Genomic DNA, 23,592 nt, shown 5'->3' on the forward strand with positions numbered 1-23,592 from the left:
CCCTCCGCCCCTCGAACGAGCACACATATCCTCCTGCCTCCTGCCACATAGAGCTAAGCGAGGACGATTGCGCAGCACAAACGAGTTTTACATGTGCTTGTTATGCAATGCATGCAGCTCGCATTCAGAAGGTGTGACCTTGGGGTTGTTCTATGGCCTCGAAACATGCCTTAGTCCTTGCCTTTTGGCTTCGAAACCCACGTGTTTCTAATCGGGCCAAATATGTGAGTAGGTAGATAAACAGCACAGTCTGGAGGTGGACGGGGCAATGGCGGAGTTGTTTAGTAGCATCTATCGGACACCCCCAGATCCTGTCACTGCACCAAGTTACCTCCAGCCTATGTACGCATATCATCAATATGAAGGAGTAGGTCTCTTGTCGCAACCCTGCACCGCCGTTCCACCACAGACCCTGTACCGCAGATGTCAAAGTCGGCGGTTAATGAAGATCCGGGCCTGAAGCAGGCTAACCAGGTTCCATCCCTCGGGAATATATCAACCAGGGCTAACAGAAGGAAGCAATGCAAAGTCCACCGCCGCCGAACTCGTCACATCCTTGGATCCTGGTGCATGATTCTCGCAGGGGAGCCACGCTCAAAGTTTCTTGGTCACGGCTCTCTTCCGGTCCACAGGATCGCTCGTAGTCGGTTTCACGGCCTTGCCATCTTCTGTTCTAGAATTTCGCTGGCGTGTGCCCAATGGTGGGTTGTAGTCGAGGGTTTATGATGAACAACTTACCCAACTCAGCAACTGCCGGCTGAGATGGCAGCACTTGTACCAGTACGATACTCTACCAGGCACTTGCACAGAGACGGCGTTGCGACATGGAGGTTACTCAGGAAGGCCCGAACTGGTACAGTAAGTGCATAGAGCGAATAAGGATGGCCTGAGTAGCACTGGACTGGCCGCTTCAAACACGAAGCTGCTATAATCATAATACTATTCTTATTCGTTTCATTGTTAATCTCTCCGACCACTTCTCCTCCGGCTTCCTGTCCTTCTTTGGTTGCCAGCCTACCGGTCTTCATATATCTACGGTTCCTCTCAATAGCCTGTTTACCCAGGACTTTGGTTTACTTGTTATTTCTAGATGTCTTCGCAAGGCTTTTTGTTCCGGTCCTGTGGTTGCCATCTTGTTGTCCACCGAGATAGCCGCCCTTAAGACGAGTGCTGGCAGTGTTTTTTGGTCGTTGTTGTTGTGGTGCTGACTTAGTATGCAGAAGATCTGCCGACGCCGTGCCAATTGCAGCAGGAAATGTCCGAGAGGAAGAACGAGGCCGGCCCAGCTCGACATGTGCATTCCGCGCCGGCGGCAGCTGCTTCTTTCCGTACGTCATTCCCTTTCCCTAAAAGGCATTGCCCCATCTACTCTCGTCTTCTGCATCCTTTTCTTCCACCAGCGAAAACGAGAAGAGACGGAAACCAATGCCCGGACAGATTGGAAGGGAACCTAGAGAGAATTAAAGCTGTCAACGGCCACTAAGAGCAAGATCTGCATTGGCTCCGGGCGCGAACAAATCACACACAGGCAACCAACGGAAGAGTGGGATAAAAAGCAACGACGAATTCGGGACCTGATGGGATCTCCATTCCAAATACTTCTGATTCCACGCGACTAATGCATAGTGCATCTGCAGCCACGCACAACTCGCCGCGGACATGGTTTCTCACATCTTCGCTCACGCCCCTCGCTATCAGGCTCATTCGGCAACTCTTGAACCATGGCGACTACGTGGTCGCCTGCCTGCCGCCTCATGAGATTGAGAACGACGAGCGGAGTGCTGAGTTTCGCGAATTGATTTACGAGTGCAAGAGCAACCGCAAAGACCGGGAGGGCTGGAAGGATCGCATCCGCAGCATTCGCTGCGATGGTCGCATCATGGGCCAATGCGGCGCGGCCATCGCGGAAGCCAAAGAGCATTTCGGCCGCATTGACATTCTGTTGTGCTGTACCTCTGAAGGTATGCTATCACCGCTAGGTACATGTCCGTCATGAGTACCATCTGCTCACCTCTACTGTTACTCTAGCTGTTGTTGGGACTGTCGAAGAACTCTCAACTTCGCCCGTCACGCAGAATCTGGTGCGTGATCAGTTCGAGGCCGTTTTCTTCTCGCAGGTCAATTTCATCAAGGCGGCGCTGCCCCTGCTGCGCGCCCAGCACACGGGCCACATCATGATCCTCACGAGCATCGGCGGCCACATCGGGACGCCCGGTATGCCCATCTACACGGCGGCGACGTGGGCGCTCGAGGGGTTCTGCGACTCGCTGGCGTACGAGATCGCGCCCTTCAACATCAAGGTCACGGTGGTGCAGCCCCACATGGAGATCCAGTCCCTGACCAACAAGATCACCTTCTCGCCCCAGTTGCCCTACTACGACAGCGAGATCAACCCGGCCCCCAGCGTCCGCGATATGCTAAGCAACGTTCTCAACATGAATCCCGAGACGGCGGTGGAGCCTTCTGACACGGAAATCATCCACCGCTACCCAAAGCTGTCGGCTTCCTCGGTGGATCGCCTTGTTAATGAAACTGTGGTGGCACTGACTGCCATCGGCGGGCATGAAAACCCCCCAGCACGCCACATTGTCGGCTTTGAGGGAGCGGAGGCGGTTAAAGAGAAACTCAAGACAGTCACCGAGGAGCTTGAGGACTTTGTGGAGGCCAGTGTGTCGGTGGATATCTTTGACAGTGAATTGAAAGTCGAAGCAAGGGAGGGCAAGGGCAAGGGCATAGCAACCTCCGAAGCACCTGGTCCAAGTTTGTCAGGATGATATTGCCGTCTTGAGGAATTTCTTGTCATGTAGAACGGATTCGGAGTTCTGGAGCGCAAAACCGAAAAGACAAATTTGCGGCGTAGAGGCAAAAGCCAATGCAGCGCATATACCCAGTTGGACTTAGTTATGGACTTACGGGCTTCTGCTTATGATTCTACAATTATATAGCCAAATTCTGCTTCGTCTCAAGGAATGAGCAGGCCGAAAGACCGTATGATTACTGTAATGAGCTATCTCTTGATATCTAGTATGCAGTGGCGGTCTTGAGTGGTTCTGGGTTTTGAAAAACACAGCCATTCACATCGCTGCCGAGATAGCGAACAAGCTTTCAATGAAAGGAAGACGTAGTAACGGTATCGAACTTGCGAAGCACTGCGACTATGAGCCAAAAGGTTGTCCCATGGTGGAAGACTGTGTGCTTTGGCTGCCTGGCATGATAAAGGGGCATGCGGTCCACCCGTATGGCAGCTACTACGGAGTATACTCATTCGCTGACATAGAGGTTCAGGACCCGAGCTCATACATGTTCAAAAAGTCATGTTCTGGAGATGCTGAGCCAGACAGTCCAGCACACGGAAGCTCAGATTAACCAGAAATTGAAATGATGGCAGCTACGCCATAGTGTAGGTTGTTTACATCTAAGTTGAAGTTGCTCTTAGACTTGTCTCAGGCGCTTGTGTATGCCTCTAATGAGTGTGCATTGGCAGTTCTTTGGGAGCTGGTGAAGTGGAAGCGCTGTGCCTGTTCTTCTCGATCAACCATGACTAATTGAAGGTAGAATTTGTGTGCTATGATACAGATAGACTGGATTTCATCACTGACTTCGCTGCTATTAATACAAATCACGGAGAATGTAGCTCGATATATAACAAGTCCACCTTGTCTTTAACGGCGGGCTGAGTGGGGCGGGCTAGGCGGGTCAGTAACGGAAGGCTCGACCCTCCATCCATGACATCGAACTTTAGAACACCTATTCGCCAAACAACCCCCGGTTGCCTACTTGACGTACTCTGGAAGTATTCGATCACAAGCGGCTCAAGTCGTTCGGTCACTTTGCTCTTTCCTTCACCACAAGAACGAACCCCCGGGCGCCTACCACCCGGCAATTGAACCAATCTCGAAAGGGTTGGGGCATCGCGCAACGACTGCGACCAAGCTTAGACGCGCGAACAGGCCTCGTTTCGCCAGCTCCTAATTGACCGCCCCTGCACCCTTTGCTATGTTGTCCGCGTGTGCCAGGCATGCAGTCGCTTCATGAGGGCCTAATCAAACCAACGTCGATGTCACCATGAGCTTGGATTCTTTGGTACCTATCGCCCCAGCGCGGGTGCGAGCTTTACTTTTGCCCGTCGGCCAGATCAAACGAGACCGATTCGCTACTTTCGTCCAGCGACTCAGCCGGGAGCATGTCGTACACCTTCGCGATATCAGCGCCGATGGCCGGCCCAATCGAAGTCAGTTGCGCTGTTTCTTTGAAAGCCATGCCAGCTGGTCAGCGTACTGACTACTCTCTCACCTATAGACAAGTTCTCGCCCCTGGCCTTCCCTGACGGAGCTATCTTCTACGACCTCGTGACCTGGGTACCGCCGCCCTCCCACCTCGCCCTATCCCCCTTCGACCTGTATCGAGAGCCGCTAGTTATTATCGCCATAGCAGACGGTACCGAGCTTGAGAAGGAGCCTCTGAGCAAAGACAGTCGGTCAACGGCCATGCCCCGACGACAAGAGAGCAAAACATTCGATTCCTGTATCAAGAGCTGGAAAACTTGAGGGATGCGCATGGCAAGGCGCTATCACACCATGTTCTTATATTCGACTACGTGCCACCAGAAGATGCCGAGGTGCCTATACCCGAAGGCGTCAAGACAGTTCCCCCAGTCGAGAAGTCGAAAACTACAACAATGAAGACCATAATGTGTGACATCTCATCACTGTTAGTGGCGGAGATGACAACTCTGGCAAGATCGTTCGAGGCAATGACAGTTATCGACACACCTGGGCATTCAACTCGGCCTCAGATGAACGCATCCTCATGGACCGTGGACGAAGCAAACCCCGCGACGCGTCGAAATTCGCAATTTGCGGCACCTACAGTGGCGAGATCGACCTCTTCCAGCGGGGCTGTTGATAAGAGCCAGTCTCGCATGTCGATGCCTGTTTTCAAAGGCTTGCCCTTTGGGTCTAACAGCTCTACGCCAACTGGACGCCCAACGACGCCATCACGAAGCGGTCTTTCCAACCCCCCTACGACCTTTGATGATATGAACGGGGAGGGCCCGGCAAGCCCAGAGCACAAGTCATCTTCGCGCCCGGGTACACCCGAAGATGTCAAGTCCCCCAAGGGGCAGGACAAGGTGGCTGTCCAAGGGTTTGGGCCTGGCGGACTCAATGAAAGGTGGCGAAACAAGGGGAAGGGGCGCGTGTCCATTCTGATAGGGTCCATGTATCTTCAAGCCGGTCGTTGGACCGATGCTCTGAAAGACCTGGTCGAGGGTACCACAGTTGCCAAATCCCTTAATGATCACATATGGCACGGGAAAGGATTGGAGCTGATTACGGTTTGCCTCTTGCTTCTCGGCTGGGCTGGGATAGAGTTTGTGGTGCCGACGATATGTCTTGCGAATGACAAGTCATCCAACAAATTTGCGGAGCCTGAGAATGTGATCCCGGATCAACCAGCCTGGCTACGGCAGCTTCAAACAGCTCTGCCCGATTTGCTGGAGAAGATCATCGGGCTCTATTGTCGTGTATCCGGCGAACAGCTGCCTCTCGTATCTCTTTCGGAAACCGTTATTAGGCTGTCTAGTTGTATGACGGCTCTACACATTTGCGAAGGCAAAGTGGACAAGGTCTTTCTCGAGATGATAGTCTCCGGCAAATTCCCTGCAAAGCCGTTGACCACCTCGCCAAGGCTTTCGGTCAACCCGTCGAGGAGTTACATTGTGAATGTTCTTTTCAAGGCGTTCCCCTCATCTCTCGCAGAACTGTTGACCACGGTCGATCGCGCTATCATATTGAGTGGTATAGCGTCCGTGCTCGGGACACTCGGTTTTCAGAGAAAGAAAGCCATGGTGGTCAGAGAGCTCGTTTCTGTCTTGATTAGCGGCCTGATTGAAGCTCGCACCCGTGGCGCCGCTGAAGTTGGTATTCATCCAGCAGCAGGCTTGGTAGCTCTGGATGCGGCTCATGGCCAAGGCAATGGTTCTGGCGCTCTCGAGCTTGGCGAAGGAGACATCGAACAAGGTGTTGATTCGTTCTTGGGTCTGCTGTGCAGAACATACGGCGTGGTAGGCTACGATGGCGCGTGCACACCCAAACCCATTAGTAGCCTCTCTAATGATGATAGCAACGACGCTGTCATCTCCAGAATTCAAAATCAATCTGCGGCAAGACATTTTGGAATGCCCATGGTCAAGCTCAACATACTTCGGGCCTGCATCAACTTCTCCGAGGCACTCCCAGATTTCAATGGGGTCCTAAGGTTTTCTAGTGATCTCCTACGAACTGCAGGGAGTGGTGTTGCACCGGGCCCGAGACGGGAAGATGCAGCTCCAATCATCACCCGAGAAGAGCAGCTCCGGCTGGCCACAAACATCACAAAAACGTCGATTTTGTCGACACGCCTGGGTCTGGGAAATCTCTCTGCAGAGTACTGGGACGAGTTCCTAATACGCGATGTAACGCTCGACCCCTTGCACCCTTCACGGGCGCCCGTGCCGCATGCCAAAAGTGTATTGCCGGGAGCGAACACTGTGCTAACTTCACAAGACGTCAATCCGTTCATCTATAATCCTTTCCTACGACCGCCAAACACATCGCTCCTGGAACGGACTCTTGTGGTTGGAGAAGCAGCTGTGTTCCGGGTCACAATACAAAACCCGTACGAGATGGATCTTGACATCGAAAGCATCAAACTCGACACAGAGGGGGCTGCTTTTGAGCCTACTGCCGAAAGCACCATCATCGGACCGTATCGAACGCAGATTCTCAAGGTTACGGGAACTCCGAGAAAAGCAGGCGACTTCAAAGTTACAGGGGCTGTCGTGCGTGTTCGCGGTTGCCGCGAGAGAAGGTTCCCTATCTTTACACAGCCGTGGGCCGCAGACACGCAAGTCAAGGTCAAGGGCTTTGGCGTGACTGCTCTCGAGAACAACAGGGATTTACCTAGCCCTGGGCCTCCTTTAACCCCGGCAAGCATGAGCTTGACAGCCATTACTGCACAACCGGTGGTCGTGGTCAAATCGACCACGCTAGCCCAGTCTGCTGTGATGATATTGGAAGGGGAACGACAGGTATTCTCCATTACCTTGCAAAACCAATCACTTGAGACGCCGGTGGATCTGCTCCTATTTTCCTTCCAGGACTCAACTCAAGGCCCATTGCAAACGGCCATCCTTAATCGGGATGCTACCCCTGCCGAGCTTTATGAATATGAGCTTGTGTTAGCTAAGAGACAAGCATTGCGGCGTAGAAAGGTTGACGAAGGGCAGAGGTACATCCCACCCGGAGAGACGAGAACATTCGAGTTCGAAATACTAGGCAAGCCCGGCCTCACTAGTGGCACGATCCAGATCGACTACGCCTACCTTGGTGTGCCGCAGGACAAGATCGAAGATCAGTTCCACACGCGTCAAGTTTGCCTTGACTTGGCGGTGACTGTCAATGCCAGTGTCGACCTCGCGAGGATAGACATTCTGCCGATCCAGGGAGACGTACCCCAGCCTCTTTGGAAGAACATTGGTGTTCAGCAAACGGAAACAGACACCCCAATAGATTCAGACAAGTACTGTCTCCTCATGATGGACTTACGAAACGCTTGGCCGAGCAATATGGAAATCCGCCTCGAAGCTGCCAATTGCTTCGCCATTGAGGAGCACATACTGCCCGGAAACACTAACCGACTGGTCTTCCCAGTACCGCGTGTATATCTGGAGGACCCTCACGCCTTCATTCCTGCCATCAACCCTTCGCGACAGCGCCAGTTCGTCGTGAGCACGAGTAAAATCACACCCGAGACGGAGCGTGCAAATCGCGAGGCTTTCTGGTTCCGCGAAAAGGTCATCGATTCCCTCAAAGCAAGCTGGAAGACGCTGTCTGGTTCACCAAGAGCCGGGACTGTTGAGCTCCGCGGCATGCGCCTGACCCCACGTCAAATAGAAGCAGTCAAGATCGATGAAGTCGGCATAGAAATCGCTGTCGAGCGTATACCCTCCGAGTCACCCTCATCACCTGACTCGGCAAACATCGACTTTGCGGCCTGTGAGAGTTTTATCAGTGTAGACGACTTCGTCCGGATCCGGATTCGGTTGACCAACCGTACATTGAAGCCGATATACCCAACCCTTCGCCTGATGCCAGCGCTCGCCCACCGCCCCCTAAACGTTGCGCTCGACTTCACACGCAAGTTCGCATGGAACGGTACGCTGCAGCAGACGCTACCGCTGTTGGACTCGCATGCCACGACCGAGGTCTGCATTGGCGCCACAGCGCTGTGCCGCGGCGACTTCGAGCTTATGGCGAGCGTCGAGGAGACCAGGCTCTGGGTCAACGAGAAAGAGGCCAAGAACTCGGAAGGAGGAGGCAGGCAGAGATCCGACACGCATGCCATGATGGATGCGCTGCTCGGCGCCAAGGAAAGGAGAGTGTGGCACTCGAGGCACAAGTGCCTGGTGCGGGTGCGTGATTAATAACGAAGATGATGATCTGTGGGTGAGCAAAGGGAGTAAAGGGAGTATTATAAGCAGATAGATTAGAGAGCGCTATATGGCTGGTTGGCGCTATAAAACTTGGATGGGAGTATACAATAATCATGTAGCACGAATTGACAGCGAGGGGTTGATTGGTCTCCCTGTCGCATCAGTAGCTCTGCAGGAACATCGGCGTTTTCATCTCCCGAACCAATGCTGTTTGCTGTGCCATCAATCGTCTTAACTTCCCCTCTTGTGCGTGCGTGCCTTATTCGCATCAACCATTCTGTTCTCCTATAATCTTCCATAGTCTTATCATGGACGGCAGCGAGAAACCCGAGCATATCTTCCTTCAATATCATTGTGGAATTTGCGGCTTGTCACGGGTCATTGGTGCTGGTTTCATACCCTGTAAGGCCCAGCTCTCGAGCGCCCCGGTTCCCCTGCATAGGTGGATTCAGGCTTTAACATTTGGGGGGTTTCTACAGTGATATACAGCGGATCTGTGATTTGCCTAGACAGGGCAGTTTGGCCGGAGCATTCCATGAAAGACCTTCACCATGGCAACAAGCACCTATGCTGGCGCTTTAACTGTTGGCGATGCAGGCAGTCCAGTGAGGGGGTAGCCATCCACACTGACTGCTTCGGCCTATTCATGAAGGAATGCCGGGCCGAAGATGCGCTCGACCGGCTGTGGGCCGCCGTAGTGTCGCGAAGACCTTGGCGGGGGGCTCCGGATCTCCGTCTGGGTCGCGATGCGGGCTTTGACATGGAGTTGGTTTGCGCCAAGGCAGAGGAGTACGGTTTCCCGTGCTTCAAGCGGCTCCCGTCGGAGCTCGTCCGCATCGTCTATACGCATTCCTCGCTGGCGACGTTTTGGCGCTACATCGCCATCGTAAGCTTAGCTAGGAAACTCGGGGCGGCGCCCACAAGGTCGGGCTCACTTCCGCTCCGCGACGTGTCGGCGTGGTCGCGGGGGTGGGAACGACCGGCCCTGCTCCCGTCGCCGCCACCTGAACGGCTTTCTAGCATACGTCTGACCGTCGATTGGCACGGGGTCAAGCAGATCGAGAGGCTGTCGGGCATGCCTCCCTGTCGACGTTGGGTATCTGAGAATGCGAGATTTATTATCCTCACCGAGGGCGTGGTCGACCAACTCGAGAATATTATGGTGCAATACAAGGTTAAACTGACTCTATCATCCCCCTTCCCCCTTTATTCCCCTCCGTGTGTAGGAGCCAAGGTTTTGACTAACACTACACACAGTATGGCATCCTGCGCCTCGTAATGCCCGACAGCTTTGGGGGATCCCATATCTGGGACATGCCCGACCCTCCTCCCCTGGCCGACTGCCGGTTCTCCGGGGCCGTCATACCCCAGGCCACCCAGTTCCGGGCCATCGATCTGCGCCGCGCCACCGGTCTCACCTTCCACTTTAACCACAACAAGGTCTACGAGATCTTCGCCCACACCCGGGCGGCGCCATATGCGAGGAGAGCTACCTCTCAGCAGCACCACGGCGTGCCGCACGTGACATACCGTAGGGCCTGGGTGCATCTCCCTATACCCAAGGGCGAAGAGATCCTGGCCATTGCCGTGCGCATGACGCATGGAAGCCACCACGAGCTGAGCACGCAAAAGCCCTGCTTTTTGGTAATGCTGGCCCCCAATACCGGGGGAGAGAGAAAGGAAGAGAGCCGATTCTCACTGACATGGCCCTATAGTTTCGCATGAAACTCACCGGAGACGTGGCGCTTGGTCCCAACTACTCGGGGGACTATGAAGACGTTAATCTCAGCCAGGCAAGCCCCGAACTACTCATCTACAACACCCTCAGCGCCGGCCCAGCCACCCTTTTCGGGGCATACCCTCGACGCGTCCGTGGTCAAGAAAACGATACCGAACGCAACGACGACGACAACAGCCGCGACAACGACGGAAACAGCAGTCCAGCCGTACCCGATCCCTTCCCACCCCCTGAAAGCAGGTCTATCTTGACAGACAGCCAAGCCCTGTTCTTCTCGGCTCCGCTGGACAACGTCACACGCCTGCAGGTCCTCGGCGACCCCGGATCCGGCCACTGCCACGCCGTGCTGCTCGACTACGCCAACGGGTCCCGGCGGGCCCTGGGCAACTGCCGGCTGGGCGTCGACCCCGTCATCGGGACGTACCTCGAGCCGGCGCGGATATGCTGCCGCCCCGTGACGCCCGTCACCCCCACCGCCGCCGAGACGGCCGCCGCGCGCGGCCCCTCCATCTTCACCATTGCGCGATCATTCACGGGGACGGAGCACCTCTTCGTGACGGGACGCACGATGATGCAGGTGGATAGCGGTCCGGAGCCGGCAAATTCCGCGCACAGGCATCGCGATTGTTGTGGTGGCGGCGGCGGTGACGATGAGGACTTTTACGAGGATGCGATGGGGCATCATTATCACGACAGCAACAACTATGGATGGAAATGCTCGAGCTTGCAAGGGAACACGATGAAGATGTGGTTCTCGGCAGAAAAGTCCATTATCCACATCACCCCAGCGGCTACGTCGCCAACTGGTTAGGGTACTTACAGAGGACAATATTGCAGCAATTAAAAGAAGCTTTGAATTCCTCTTGAACTAATTAGGTCAGAATCATAACCCTCATTGGCATGGTTGTCATTTATCAACCAATCCTCTATCAAACCATGGCCCATGCTCTTTATTCGCCCACGCGTCAATGTGTGCCATGAAAATCTGCCATCAATATGCAGATGTCGAATCGAATATCCTTGTAACGCCTTTCAGATTTCTCCTGAAACCATCCCTTTTCCGTTTTGGGTATCATCATCATCATGTCGTATCGCCGTAGCCATATCTCTCAAAGTCTGTGTCACGTATTGTGCACAGAGAGAGAAAAGCCTGAACGCAAGAGAAATCAAAACCGTAAAATCAAGCAAACGAGATGCGTGGCTGTGGTAGTGGGTGTCTAGCTAGACGATGCACGCGAGATCGGGTTGGAGCGGCTGGTCTGGCGCTTGCTGCGTCTCAGTACGCCGGATCGAGTCGTGGGGCTGGCCTCTGGAGTGACATCCTCGGCGTCCTTTCCCTTTTCACTCTGGGTGTCGGCTGCCTGGGCTGTGCCGGCGGTCTGCTCAGATTCGACTGTAGCCTTCTCTGCGCCGCTGTCTTCCTGTGCTGCAGCTTCCTGCTGGACGGTGGGGTCTTGCTCGGCGGGTGCTCCCTGCTGCTCTGCAGTTTCCTGCTCGGCTGCCTTCGTCTGCACGGCGACCTTATCCTCCACATGCTCAGAGTTGGACTGCTCCTCGGCGAGGTTCTGGTTATCTTTGCCTTCGTGCTGGGCTACGACGATCTCGGGAGCGGAAACCTCTTGCTGGTCGCTATTCTGTTGCTGATGTTGCTCCTCGGACGAGGAAGACTTGTCATCAGCTTTGGCCTTTTCCTTGCCCTTATCTCTGCCCGGCATTGGGACTCCAAACTGCTGGAGGGCATGGTCGGCGCGCATATCGTCGTAGAGGCCATCGGCGCGGTTGACGTGAGCGTGTTCGGAGGAAGTCAGCCACTCGGTTTCATGGCGTCCGGCACGATGGTCCTCCGCGTACTGACGGCAGTTGACACGCAGGTCGGAGTTGACCTTGATGCAGTCGAAGTCCAGCCGGGCCTGGGGGTGCCCTCGTTGATAATGGCCTTCTTGTCGGGGAACTTCTGCAGGACCTCGGCGCGTGCCTCGTCAGAGAGCTTGGCCCAGACCTTTGGGTTGGCAAAGGCGCGCTATCAAGTACAAACAGATATTAGTATAGAGAAGAATGATACACCATAGGTAAGATTGAAGCGAGGGTTCGGCACCATCCAATGGCGCAAAGTGGATTGGTGGAATTGGAGAAAGAGCAGAATACTCACGTGAACAGCGTCCCCGTTGCCGATACCAGACTTGCTGTCGAGGATGTCCTTGAGCTGCTCGCTGAGCTCGCCTCTCTCTGGGTCTGCGGCGGCCGAAGCCGGGGCGGCGCGGCGGGAGGGCATGATGCAGCTGAAGAGGTTGATGGTGAAGGTGCCGAAGCTACGGAAGATGCGCTTGGTGGTGGCAGCTACCCCGGTGGGGGGAGGGTGGGGGGCCTAGTATTAGCGCCGAGTGTTAGTCAGGCCAGGCCACTAATGATGCAGGTGCATGAAGTATGTATGCAGGTACTTAGTAACAAGGGGTCTGATATCTCATCTCATCATGGAATTCGGAAACCAGCTCGCCAGCAACCAGACTTGTATGGCAGAGTTGGCAGTCAGGAATATCAGGAATATGAACCGTTTTCTGGGCACATGGCAACCATCGATGGACAATACCGTGGTGATGGAGTTAACCCCAGGAACAGGCAGTCCCCTTTTCTATGCCTTCTGACAAAGGCTGATCCAGCAGGACCGAGACAGTGCATCAATGCCACTTGGAAGACGCCACCTGTTTGCTACCAGATGAATAAAGCATATGCCCCCAGGGCTACTGAGGAGACAAGATTCTCGGCCTCAAATTGGGAAGATAGAAAAAGAAGCGGTGCCGGGCAGGTAAGAATGCCTAAGATGGGCGTGAAACAACCTCGAAACTTGGAAAGAAAATCAGAGTTCTTCTATAAGAAATCTGTCTGTTTATTTCCCATAGGATAACCTGTAATAGTACATGCACCATCACCATCCTCGCCGGCCTGTTCTGGGGTGGCCAAAGAGAGAGGCAAGAAGCCAGTGACGAGGAGGAAGGAGGAGAGGACACGGATCATGAAATAAGCCACTTACTTGGCCAAAGAACTCAGGTCCCCCGTACTGGGTGGACATTGTGATGGTGATGGTGGCGATGGTGGTGGTGGTGGTGGTGTTGTCGTCGGCGATCTTGTTGGTGGTTGTGTTGTTTCTGCTGCTCACTTCGTGGGAACAAGCATCAAGACTCACAAAGGACTCCATTCAAAGCCTATCGTAGCCTAAGGTTCTATCTACACTGAATTGGATGACGACTAAGCAGAAACAGACGATGTCATCGGCCTAACGCAGCTGCCAACGCCCTACGGAGCTCCCCAACAATCTACGAGGGCAGAGCTACAATATCGAGAATGTTGTTCTACAGTCCGGCTGGGTTATAATTGCAATTCGATCGAAACACACTTATACACATACAAATGGACGTCCACAGTTGCCCAGCTCCATCCAAGTATACGGAGTGGCGCAGCGTAGTTTTGAAGAGCGTTGCAGAGCGCTCATTGGTTGTGGTAACTCTAGCGTGGCTCGTTAGCGCCCTGCGTATAGCACCTAGAGATACAAGAGCTGTCCCCTTAATATGCCGAACGGAGATGGGCAAAGGGCATCTTCACTGTACATAAACAAGAATTCATAGGATTCCCCGCCTGTGGTTTTGGACCCTTGACACAGCAAAATTCGGGGTCTGTCGTGAACCAGACCAAGAATGGTTGTTAAAGGGTATTTGACGTTGATCCAGGCATGTGTCCACCGTCCAAACACCAAACCCATGGCACCCTTCTAAGACAGAAGAGGGACTGTCTTTATACATTTCCATGTTCATTAGCACCCCTCAATGAATCACGTATCTTTTCGGGCAATATGAGTAGCATGGGAGAAGAATGAGGAGGATTGCATGGTTTATATCTTTTGCTGCTTCGCACTCATGTACTTACTAACGACAGCTGAAGCTAACATTGCCTGGGTTTGGCGTCACGGCTAGCGGCCCAGCCCAAGACCCGTAGACCCGTTTGTACCCAGACCTTTCTGCAGGCCTCGATGATGAATGATGGCATTAGCGCTGGCGTTGATCTTTCCAGGGGGTAAAAGACAGGGCCTGGGAATGCAGATGATGACTTCCCTGGCTCAGCCCAGGTGCCATGTGAACTGGACACCTCATAAACCCAATAATTAGCCAGGCGCAGGCATCGGTGTAATTCGCATCAGTCTGGCCAAAATCAATTGACTTTTCTATTCCGTTTTCCAGCTGATCCCCAATGCAAAGCAGGAGCACACGGCCTTGAATTGCTGTTGCCTGTCGATAAAGCCACGTACTCCATTCTCCGTTTGCCTTGAGGAACAAGGGCGACGCCAGCAAGTAACTCTTTGTCACCATCCACGAGGTTTCAATTCCACGCTACCTCGACAAAAGCGCCCTTACCATCACCACCTACATACTACTACTGAAACATCCACACACAACCTTCCAAGATGATCAGGTCAACGCAAATAGCCCGTGTGGGCGATGGTACGTCATACTTGCTTGGAGGGCTCGCGATGCTCCTTCAATTCCTTCCTACTAAAGGAGAACAAACTGCTGACTAGAAACCTCCCCTTCTCGCTAGGCCTAATGCTCTGCGCCTCGGTAGACGACGAAGCGACCGAGAGCTCCCTCGCCGAGATCAAGTCGCAAGTGAAGCTGGTCCTGCGCCGGCTGAACCGCAACTCGGAGCCGCAGGCGTCGATCGAGTCGGGGCCCTTCACCCTGCACTACCTGCTGTCGGCCGACATCGTGTACCTGTGCATCTGCGAGCGGTCGTACCCGCGCAAGCTGGCCTTCACCTACCTGTCGGACCTGTCGGCCGAGTTCGCGACCTCGTACAGCCAGCAGCAGCTGCACAGCCCGCAGCTGCGGCCCTACGCCTTCATGGAGTTCGACACCTTCATCAGCCGCACCAAGGCCACCTACGCCGACTCCCGCGCCGCCCAGAACCTCGACAAGGTCAACGACGAGCTGCGCGACGTCACGAAAGTCATGACCAAGAACATCGAGGACCTGCTCTACCGCGGCGACTCGCTCGAGCGCATGGGCGAGATCTCCAGCCGGCTCCGCGACGACGCCCGCAGCTACCGCAAGGCCGCCGTCAAGATCAACTGGGACCTCCTGCTCAAGCAGTACGGGCCCTTCGCCGTTCTCGGGCTCATCATCCTCGTCTTCATATACATGCACTTCTTCTAATCTCTCTCGATTTTGAATGTCTCGGTGTCAAAGGGACCGAGGACCGAGAAGACTACGGTTGACAAAGAAAGAAGTGATGCCATTGATGGGGATGTGCATACTTAACTAGCTCTATAAGGGGGTAAGATGAGCGCTACATACCCGGGAGAGGTAGAGCAAGCAAGCAGTACAAGGGGCGAAGCAAAGTGACGAGGATAACCGGGGTCCAGGAGGCGCTATTGTTTGCGCAAAACGACTACGCTGGGTTAGAAGGTCATGCATGATGCTTGCACAATGGAGAGACGGCCAACGGGACGGCCTTTTTCTCAGTACTTGTGTGGCATCTGAGAGCAATGCTTCTGTAGCAAGCAGCATTCATGGACGTACATAGCGCGGGATGGAGAGGAAATAGGGAACACACGAACAACGAGCAGCCTCTTCAGCAGAGGGGGCACTTAAGGAAGCATCCATGAGATACCACACTTGCTCTTGACGCAGCAGTGGGCTCGATTATTCATTTGTACCATTAGCTGTAAATGCCAGCTAGCAGAGACCAGCAGTCTCAAAATAAACCACAACGGGATATACTAGGATTTTTTGGCCTGTCCACACCAAGTAAGTGATGGACCTGCTCCCTGCCAAAGCCGTTTTCTACTTCGCCTTTGCAGTATTCGTGTATCGTCAAGTCGGCCAGTACTGTTACCACTGAGCAACCTGTGACCCTAACCCGGAACGCCTTCGCTACCCGATTGGCATTATGCAGCAGCCCTTTCATGGCTTGCTCGATGTTGATGCCATCTAGCTTCTGATTTCAGTAAACGCCTGTGCACCACCGCAACGCGACTTTTAAATCTCTCAAAAATGTCCGCCCACCACCCCTGTCTGACTGACCCTTTCACATGACAGCGCAAGTACTCGAAGCGGGAGCCTTGTCGGCATGGCTCCATTCGAGGTGCTCCTGGAAGGATATCACATCGTCGAACCCGCGTTCGTCCTGGTTCCACTTGACCGCCTCCATCTCGCCGTCGCCTTGCTCGTATCCCACGTAGTCCTCGCAGTAAGGGCACAGGATCCGCGCCTGGAAATCGCCCGGCTCGGTCGGGAGGTGGTTCGCGATGGCCACGGGCGCGAAAACGACCGCCTTCTCCTCGCCATCCGTCTTCTTGAACCCCTGGGCGTGCCAGCTGTCCTGGGCCCCCGGCGCCATCGCCGTGCTGCTGGTGGCTTCGACGGCGCTGATACTGCCACTGATACTACCACTCCCGCTGTCGTCATTATTATTGCTGTTGTCGTTATTCCTGCTGCCACTGCCGGTGACTGTATCTTGCTTCGTCCTCCGCGTCGGCATCTCCCGCAGGTCCTCCCACACCAGGTACCCGTCGCAGAAGTCGCAAATGAAGGCGACGTCCAGGTCGCCGTAGCGCTCAAACTTGCCGACTTGGTTGCACATCATGAGCTCCTCAAGTTGGCGCTGCTGCGGGTGTTCCGGCGTCCGCTGCACCCGGTACACCTGGAACGCCCCAAGGCAGCGCACACTCGTCTCCTGCTCCGAATTAAAGATGCGGCGAGCGGCCCGGCACTGCGCCCGGTGCAGCTCGCGGCGCAGGCTAATCGTCTCGGTCGCCCAGACGGGGTTGATCGGTCCGCCCATCTTGGCCCAGTCCTTGAAGCACGTCGTGTGGAGTTCGAACTGGGAGCATAATTCGCGGAGGTCGTCGAGGGATTCGGCTACAGTAGAACCGACGAGTTAGCTGGTTGCGCGGTGGGAGGCGGTGGTGGTGGTGGTGGCCTTATCGCCGACGTTGTTTTGGCTTGACTTACGTTTCCTGTCGTGCTCGTAGTAAACTCTCCCCTTAACTAATATGGGGAGCTCCTGGAAGTCGCGTTTGGCCTCGTCCAGGGTCTCCTCCAGCAGACGGAGCTGCTCAAACTCGTCAGCGCCCCATGCCCGCTTGTCGGCGAGCATGAAGATGCGGAGGGAATCGTTTATCGAATTGGCAATGACGGCCAGGAGGGAGCCGACCGTCTCGTTGCTCATGTCTCGCAGTGAGACCAACGCCCAGCGAAGTCTGTGGACGACTCCGCTTTCTCGCAATGCGTGGTCAGTATTTGTTTTGCGGGGGTAGTATCCAATATCGAGTTCGAGATCAGTCGTCTGGTCTGGTGTTCGCGGGTTGTAATTATTAGGACAATTATGTCGATCGATCGGTCGAGGAAAGGCGGCCTTTGGTTAAGTTAGGGTATGTTAAGTACTGGCTCGGGGAGGCCGAACTCGTTAGTACGTCGACGTAGCCAAGCCGGACTCGGCAGTTGGTGCTCTAGTCAATTCTAGATTGGCTCGCATTTAATCGGAAAGTCCAAGGTGAAGCCGGGTCCTTGACGGGGTCGTGAAGGGGCCCTGAAGCTCTGCGAAACAAAGGATTCCACCGTTGCGGGGAGGGGAAGAGGGGAGGGAATACGCCTTCCTTCATGCGGAGTTTCGGCAACGGGTTGGCATGCGCGGTGCTTCAGGGCGGGAGCGACTCCTTGCAGCATCTAATGCTAACGTCGTCGGCTCTTCACGTGAACATGGATGGGTATCGGGGGGAAGAGACGAAACAGAGGCCTAACTTGCACAGATCTGAGCTGAGAATTGCAGCCCGCCTACAGGAGCTTCAGACGAGACGGGATCTTATTTATCGGGTTACTCCCGCCTGTCGGGAGGCCTGCAGAGGTCCAGGCCATGCCCCAACTGCTACGGATGGATGGGATAGCTTGCGGGTTCCTGATGACTAAATTAGCAGCTTCCGTGCGCCACACGGCTCTCCGGGCGAACTCGCGAAGCAACAGCGCGCCAGGTGCCAGGTGCCAGGTACTAAACGGAAAGCTACAGTGCAATGCACCTGATCAATACCTACATACATGCAGCTTACAGACCACCCCATTATGACCAATACATACAAGTACTAGCATCGTCTCTATTTTGAGAAACAAAAAGGGGGAAATACAGTAAAAACTGACGCCCCTGTCCATCATACGGCTCATCTAATTTGATAATTCTATCGAAGATACATTTATGCATTAACGGCCAAGCTCAAAAACCTGGAAGCGACCGTCTCGGTACTTTCAAAAGCAAACATCCCTATTAAACATCATCATTGATATGTAGAAGCAAACAACCCACATGCTCCAAGTATGTGAGCACTACCTACCTAGCTACTCACCCATCGAGTTGCGTAAGTGCAGGCTGTCTGTGAAATACCTGTATGCTCCTTGGATGTGAGCCCGGCTCCACGGTAACCCCCATGCCACCATGAAGCTGGAAGCCACCCACCACCGTGATTCGGAGGGTCTACCGTCTCCACGAAGGCCAGGTCGGTGTACGATTTGTACGTGATCAGCCCCCCGATTCCTTCCGCTGTACCGCATAAACGGATTGAAGATCCAACTTATGTCAACTGCCTTTACCCACATCAGAATGTGCTTGCACAGGGGCGGAATCCAGCATCTTATACTAATGGCAATCCGGCGAGAAAGCACGAGTTGTCATTGGCATGCCCCTAAAGGAACACCATTCGATTACCTGCATAGGTACGGATCACACGCCCTTCCCGTTGCCTTGAGAGGAGGACCTCACTTGTATCGAGGCATACATGAGTCCTGGCCATTGTATGCAATATTGCGAGATAAGACAGTAAACATCGCCCATTCTTTAGCTGGTCGAAGTCGGCTGCTCTTATTGAACTCGCTCTCAGCTGACACTACCTAATGAAATACCGTCTCTAAGTGAATACGCGGTTCTTATTAGCAGGGTCAAACGTTGACGACAACAAGTAATTTATGATATTGGCATATGGTTTTATGCTAAAACGGCGCTGCTCAGCTCCAATACTTTCAACTATGGCCAACTGGGGAGTACCTATATAGGCAAAGACCTGACCGAGGGTCGTATTTTCAACTCAGTGGAACTAATCCGACAGCTCATGGTAGAGAACATCTGCCAAATGCATGCTCCAGCGTATGCAATATCTAAACAAGCTCGCGCTGTAACTTTTCAGGAAAGAAATGACATGATCACTTTCTCTTGGTTGCCTTGCCCACATTGGCACCAGTAGCTTTCGCGTCTCCGCCAACCAACTCAGCTGCCGCATCCAGATTGGGGAGGGACTTGGGCTCTGCCTTCTTCACCTCCTCCTCTTCCTCGTCATCACCGCCCTGGCCAAACTCGTTGACACGGGTGTAGTCAATCTTATAGGCCCATCGCTGGTATATGTAGATGAAAAAGATGATGTCGTCACGGAAGGTCGCCATGCGATGCAGGAAGGGCATCTTGATGGTGAAAGCAAACAAGTCGTCGATGAAAGTGTTGAGAAACTTGTACATCATCGCCTTACCCGGCATGTGCGCTACACTCTTCAGTCGGTAATTGATGTACAACGACGGAATCATCATCAAGAAACCATAGGCGTAGACGGAGCCCACCAAACTGGTGATGATGTAGGAATACCACGACTTGTGTGTATCGTAGTACAGTGAGTATATCGCGTACGCAATAAGCAGCGGTACACCCGCCATGTACATGTACTTGAAGGCGATTTCGTCGTACTCTTTGGTCTTCTCCTCAGTCTCGCTCAGCTTGTGCTTGTCTTCGAAGTTGATGGCGTATGGGAACCATGAACCCGGGGCCGCAGGGCGCACACGAACATTGACCACAGTGGTGATCTTCCAGAACTCGATGAGAATCCCAATACCCTGGGAACCTAGAATCATCCAACTCGTGTTCTGGGAGTTGTCTACCAGGTATAGGAAAATGACCGCCTGCATGAAGACATTGGCCAAGATCGAGCGCACTGAAATACCTACATTGTCCTTCTTCTTTCGGTAATGGGCAATATCGGATCCAAAAGCCAGCATCTCGAGTACCATGTGGAAAATGCTGACCACACCAGTGACACCGAGCAGCCAGGGGTTCGTATCCAGGAAGATTTCCTTGATCATCTCAATCTCACTGCCGTCGGCGCCTCCAGGTAAGGGGGTGCCGAAAGCGGCCTGTCGAGCCTGTTCTCTTGCGTTGAGTTCAACGGACGCCATGAGGTTGAACTTCCAGTTTCGCATGTTGTCCAAATCAATCCTGATGGGAAGTGTCTTAACAGTTTCGTTGAGAACCGTCATGTGACTCTTCAACTGCCAAAACGAGTTCAGGAACAGGATGGGGTAGTACCACCCGTTCTTGCCAGTTCCATCGCGAGCACCAGTCGCCTCGAGGTTCAAGAACTGTCGTACAGCTACACTCGATTGTGGGAAATTTATGATGCCCGAGTCAGGGATGAAGGAAAGGCTTGCGTTGGGGTGGTAATAGCTCGCGATGATAGGGCCTGTCGCGATATCCTCTTCCACTTCCTCTTCAGGTTCTTCCTTGGCTTCGAGCAAATTCCGAGTCTTCGCAGCCTTCTTCTTGGGCACATACTGCGTCAGAGGATACGCGAAGTGGATTGCCGTCGCTGGGTCAAAACCCTGCTGGTGAGGATCCAAGATCGACCCAGTGAGACCAAAGTAGAAATGGCCCCAGAGAGTGCCATTGTTCTGCACCGCCACGGGGACATCGAACGTAGTCTCAACCACTCGCTTGTCGCTGTAGTTTCCCAGCTTGAACTCCTTTTCCGAAAGCACAAGATACTGCTCAGGGATCTTCGGCATGGGAATTGGTACGTAGGAATCGGAGAGCGCAACGACCACATCAAGCGAACTGTCGGTGGACCAGATCGGAGCCACTCGCTCGGGAAGTGGGCTGTTGACAGCACCCTCGTCGAGTTGGTTAGGTCGCATCTGGAAGGGGGGGATATCCGCTGTATTTGAGGCGACCTTGACAACATGCCCCTCGGAGTCCTTGACTTCGGTGGTTTGCGGTTTGGGCATGAATTGCTTCATCACCATGTTCATACCGTAGTAGATGGCCACACCTTGGAGTATCTTGTACGCCATGGATTTCTAACATCAAACAGGTTGGTTAGTGATGGGGCGCTGCAGCAGTTCGCGACGTAGATAACTTACGCCGCCCTGCTCCTCTTGAGCAGGCCTCTCGGCCACGTTTCCCTCAGGCATCTTGATGTTGAGGTCTCGTGGAGACAAGCGATTTCAGGGACCTTTCGAATTGATGTTCAGCAACTGTAGTTGCGGTCCGAGATATTTTGGTCGGCACAACGTCTTTGATGCGAGTTGGCCTCGAGTCGGAAAAGACGCGCTGCTAGAGGTGCGTATGTGCGAATGCTAACCTACCTAGTTCCAGCACTGAGGAAGCGAAGGATCCCCGGCGAGCCTAGCCCCAGATTTCGAATTGGGATTGAATCTAGGCGGGTCGTTTTTTGCGATACCGGCTAATCGGCGAATCAAAAGCCGATATGACTGCACGCCGAATCGATTAATTCGTTATGGGATTTAGGACGAACTGGTTAACCCCTCTATTAGGCGTACCTAAGGTACCCATTGATCGATACAACCCTTGATCGACCCTTACCTCACTCCAGCCAGCTTGGACTCGGCCCTGGCATCTGTCCGCTGACCAAGATCTTTCAGCTGGGCGATTGTCACTTGGTCTACTCTAACAATATGTCTCGGTAGAGTCTTGGTATCCAGAGAGAATCAGGCCGATGCTTACCGTCTCTTCGACCTCGTGTACCCTTACTTTGGGTCCTGGCAAGCCTAGCATACCGCCTACATGTCCCCAGGCAAGCCAGGGGACGTCATTGGCGATGGCTCAACAGCTTGATCCATGCTCACGGCTTCATTCCGGATTCGATCCACCGACTGTCGCAACGATGACTGGCACAGGCAGCACTTATCCGCCTGTCACCAAGAGTATTTATAGTCCCGTATTCCATCGCGATCTCCGTGTTCTACCAAACAGGTTTTGTGTAATAATCCCAAGCCATTAACGCATTGACTTGCTGTGTTCTAAGAAGCAAAACGACTTATCATTGTGGCTTGGTATCCTAAGCTCAGAATCGTAGCTGTTGGATTGGCTTCTTTCTAGCACCCGCCCTCGCTTCTCACTCATTTCTCTCTCACTTCCCCATTGCTACCCGAAAGTAAACTCGCAGGATCCTTGTGCGACGATCCTGCAAACCCAAAGCTACCTACGTATTTCCCCAAGCTACCTGCGATTGTTCGTGGATCTCCTTCTATCGCATTCGTCACAAAAACCTCCCAAGCAACATGGAATCAGGTGGCGCTTCCCCATTGCCGTCGTTCCAGGCGTCGCGGACTTCGACGCCGTCCTCGAGCCTCAACCCTAACGCGCCTTCGCGAAAGGTCAAGATATGCGTTTACTGCGGTTCTGCTAAGGGCAACGACCCGGCGCATCTGCAAGCGGCGCGCGAGCTGGGCAAGTTGATGGCCGAGAACAACATCTCCCTAGGTGAGTCATGCTTACTTGGAACCCGCTAAATCACTGCGTCAGCTAACATTGCGCCAGTGTACGGAGGCGGTACCGTCGGCCTGATGGGCGAGGTGGCCAAGACGATCGTCTCGATTTCCGGGCCTGCCGCGGTCCACGGCATTATCCCGGAGGCACTTGTGAAGTGGGAGCGCGACGATACGTACTCCAACCAGACGGATTCCAACGGCTACCATCTCCCCGAAGAGAACGTGTACGGCAAGACAACGGTCGTCAAGGATATGCACACGCGCAAGAAGATGATGGCGCAAGAAGTGCTCGAGTCCGCCCCAGGTAGCGGCTTCATTGCGCTGTCAGGGGGCTTCGGCACCATGGAGGAATTGCTCGAGACCGCCACTTGGAACCAGTTGGGGATCCATGACAAGGGCGTCTGCGTACTCAACATCAACGGCTTCTACGACGGTTTATTGCAATGGCTGAAGAAGTCGGTCGTGGAAGGATTCGTCAAAGATGCAAACGCTGACATCTTGGTTACGGCGACGGACGCGAAAGGTGCGATTGAGGCTCTTCGCAACTACAAGGTCTCAGAGGCCCGGTACGGCTTGTCGTGGGACAACCAATGATAGGGGCGGTGTTCCCCCTTTAGATTAAAGACCACAGGTTGACAATGTTCTTCTATATTTGACGTGCATTAGAGGCATCTAGACCTATGGTCCATCGATACCAATGGAAAACACATGAAAACCAAGACTTATTCAAATGCTGACCAGGCTCTTTCCCAATGCCCCCTATACACCATGCTGTTGGCCGATATTATATCATACAGACT

At 53.8% G+C, this 23,592-nt stretch overlaps 8 protein-coding genes across 8 annotated transcripts; 5 read left to right on the top strand and 3 right to left on the bottom strand.

Moving 5' to 3' along the window:
• Window positions 1-1,255: 1,255 nt before the first annotated feature.
• On the top strand, window positions 1,256-2,774 carry PG985_013880 (uncharacterized protein; the record flags this gene model as incomplete). The annotated part of the gene is made up of 3 exons (XM_066833646.1): window positions 1,256-1,328; window positions 1,638-1,961; window positions 2,029-2,774. The coding sequence occupies 3 exons, from the start codon at window positions 1,256-1,258 to the stop codon at window positions 2,772-2,774; spliced, it is 1,143 nt and encodes a 380-aa protein (XP_066678386.1).
• A 1,291-nt stretch (window positions 2,775-4,065) lies between these two features.
• On the top strand, window positions 4,066-8,464 carry PG985_013881 (uncharacterized protein; the record flags this gene model as incomplete). Its single annotated transcript, XM_066833647.1, has 3 exons — window positions 4,066-4,231; window positions 4,300-4,473; window positions 4,533-8,464. 3 exons carry the CDS (start codon window positions 4,066-4,068, stop codon window positions 8,462-8,464), a joined length of 4,272 nt encoding a protein of 1,423 aa, XP_066678387.1.
• A 655-nt stretch (window positions 8,465-9,119) lies between these two features.
• Window positions 9,120-11,022, top strand: PG985_013882 (uncharacterized protein; the record flags this gene model as incomplete). The annotated part of the gene is made up of 3 exons (XM_066833648.1): window positions 9,120-9,647; window positions 9,731-10,117; window positions 10,189-11,022. 3 exons carry the CDS (start codon window positions 9,120-9,122, stop codon window positions 11,020-11,022), a joined length of 1,749 nt encoding a protein of 582 aa, XP_066678388.1.
• A 406-nt stretch (window positions 11,023-11,428) lies between these two features.
• On the bottom strand, window positions 11,429-12,483 carry PG985_013883 (uncharacterized protein; the record flags this gene model as incomplete). Its single annotated transcript, XM_066833649.1, has 3 exons — window positions 11,429-12,121; window positions 12,175-12,231; window positions 12,361-12,483. The coding sequence occupies 3 exons, from the start codon at window positions 12,481-12,483 to the stop codon at window positions 11,429-11,431; spliced, it is 873 nt and encodes a 290-aa protein (XP_066678389.1).
• Window positions 12,484-14,664: 2,181 nt separating this feature from the next.
• PG985_013884 (uncharacterized protein) lies at window positions 14,665-15,412 on the top strand (the record flags this gene model as incomplete). The annotated part of the gene is made up of 2 exons (XM_066833650.1): window positions 14,665-14,701; window positions 14,799-15,412. The coding sequence occupies 2 exons, from the start codon at window positions 14,665-14,667 to the stop codon at window positions 15,410-15,412; spliced, it is 651 nt and encodes a 216-aa protein (XP_066678390.1).
• Window positions 15,413-16,286: 874 nt separating this feature from the next.
• On the bottom strand, window positions 16,287-17,429 carry PG985_013885 (uncharacterized protein; the record flags this gene model as incomplete). The annotated part of the gene is made up of 2 exons (XM_066833651.1): window positions 16,287-17,119; window positions 17,213-17,429. The coding sequence occupies 2 exons, from the start codon at window positions 17,427-17,429 to the stop codon at window positions 16,287-16,289; spliced, it is 1,050 nt and encodes a 349-aa protein (XP_066678391.1).
• Window positions 17,430-19,444: 2,015 nt separating this feature from the next.
• Window positions 19,445-21,472, bottom strand: PG985_013886 (uncharacterized protein; the record flags this gene model as incomplete). Its single annotated transcript, XM_066833652.1, has 2 exons — window positions 19,445-21,358; window positions 21,422-21,472. The coding sequence occupies 2 exons, from the start codon at window positions 21,470-21,472 to the stop codon at window positions 19,445-19,447; spliced, it is 1,965 nt and encodes a 654-aa protein (XP_066678392.1).
• A 1,110-nt stretch (window positions 21,473-22,582) lies between these two features.
• Window positions 22,583-23,386, top strand: PG985_013887 (uncharacterized protein; the record flags this gene model as incomplete). The annotated part of the gene is made up of 2 exons (XM_066833653.1): window positions 22,583-22,784; window positions 22,842-23,386. The coding sequence occupies 2 exons, from the start codon at window positions 22,583-22,585 to the stop codon at window positions 23,384-23,386; spliced, it is 747 nt and encodes a 248-aa protein (XP_066678393.1).
• Between the last annotated feature and the right edge of the window lie 206 nt (window positions 23,387-23,592).

The sequence above is a fragment of the Apiospora marii genome, assembly GCF_038362585.1.
Source record: "Apiospora marii strain CBS 49790 chromosome Unknown utg000011l_segment0_segment0, whole genome shotgun sequence".
NCBI lineage: Eukaryota > Fungi > Ascomycota > Sordariomycetes > Amphisphaeriales > Apiosporaceae > Apiospora > Apiospora marii.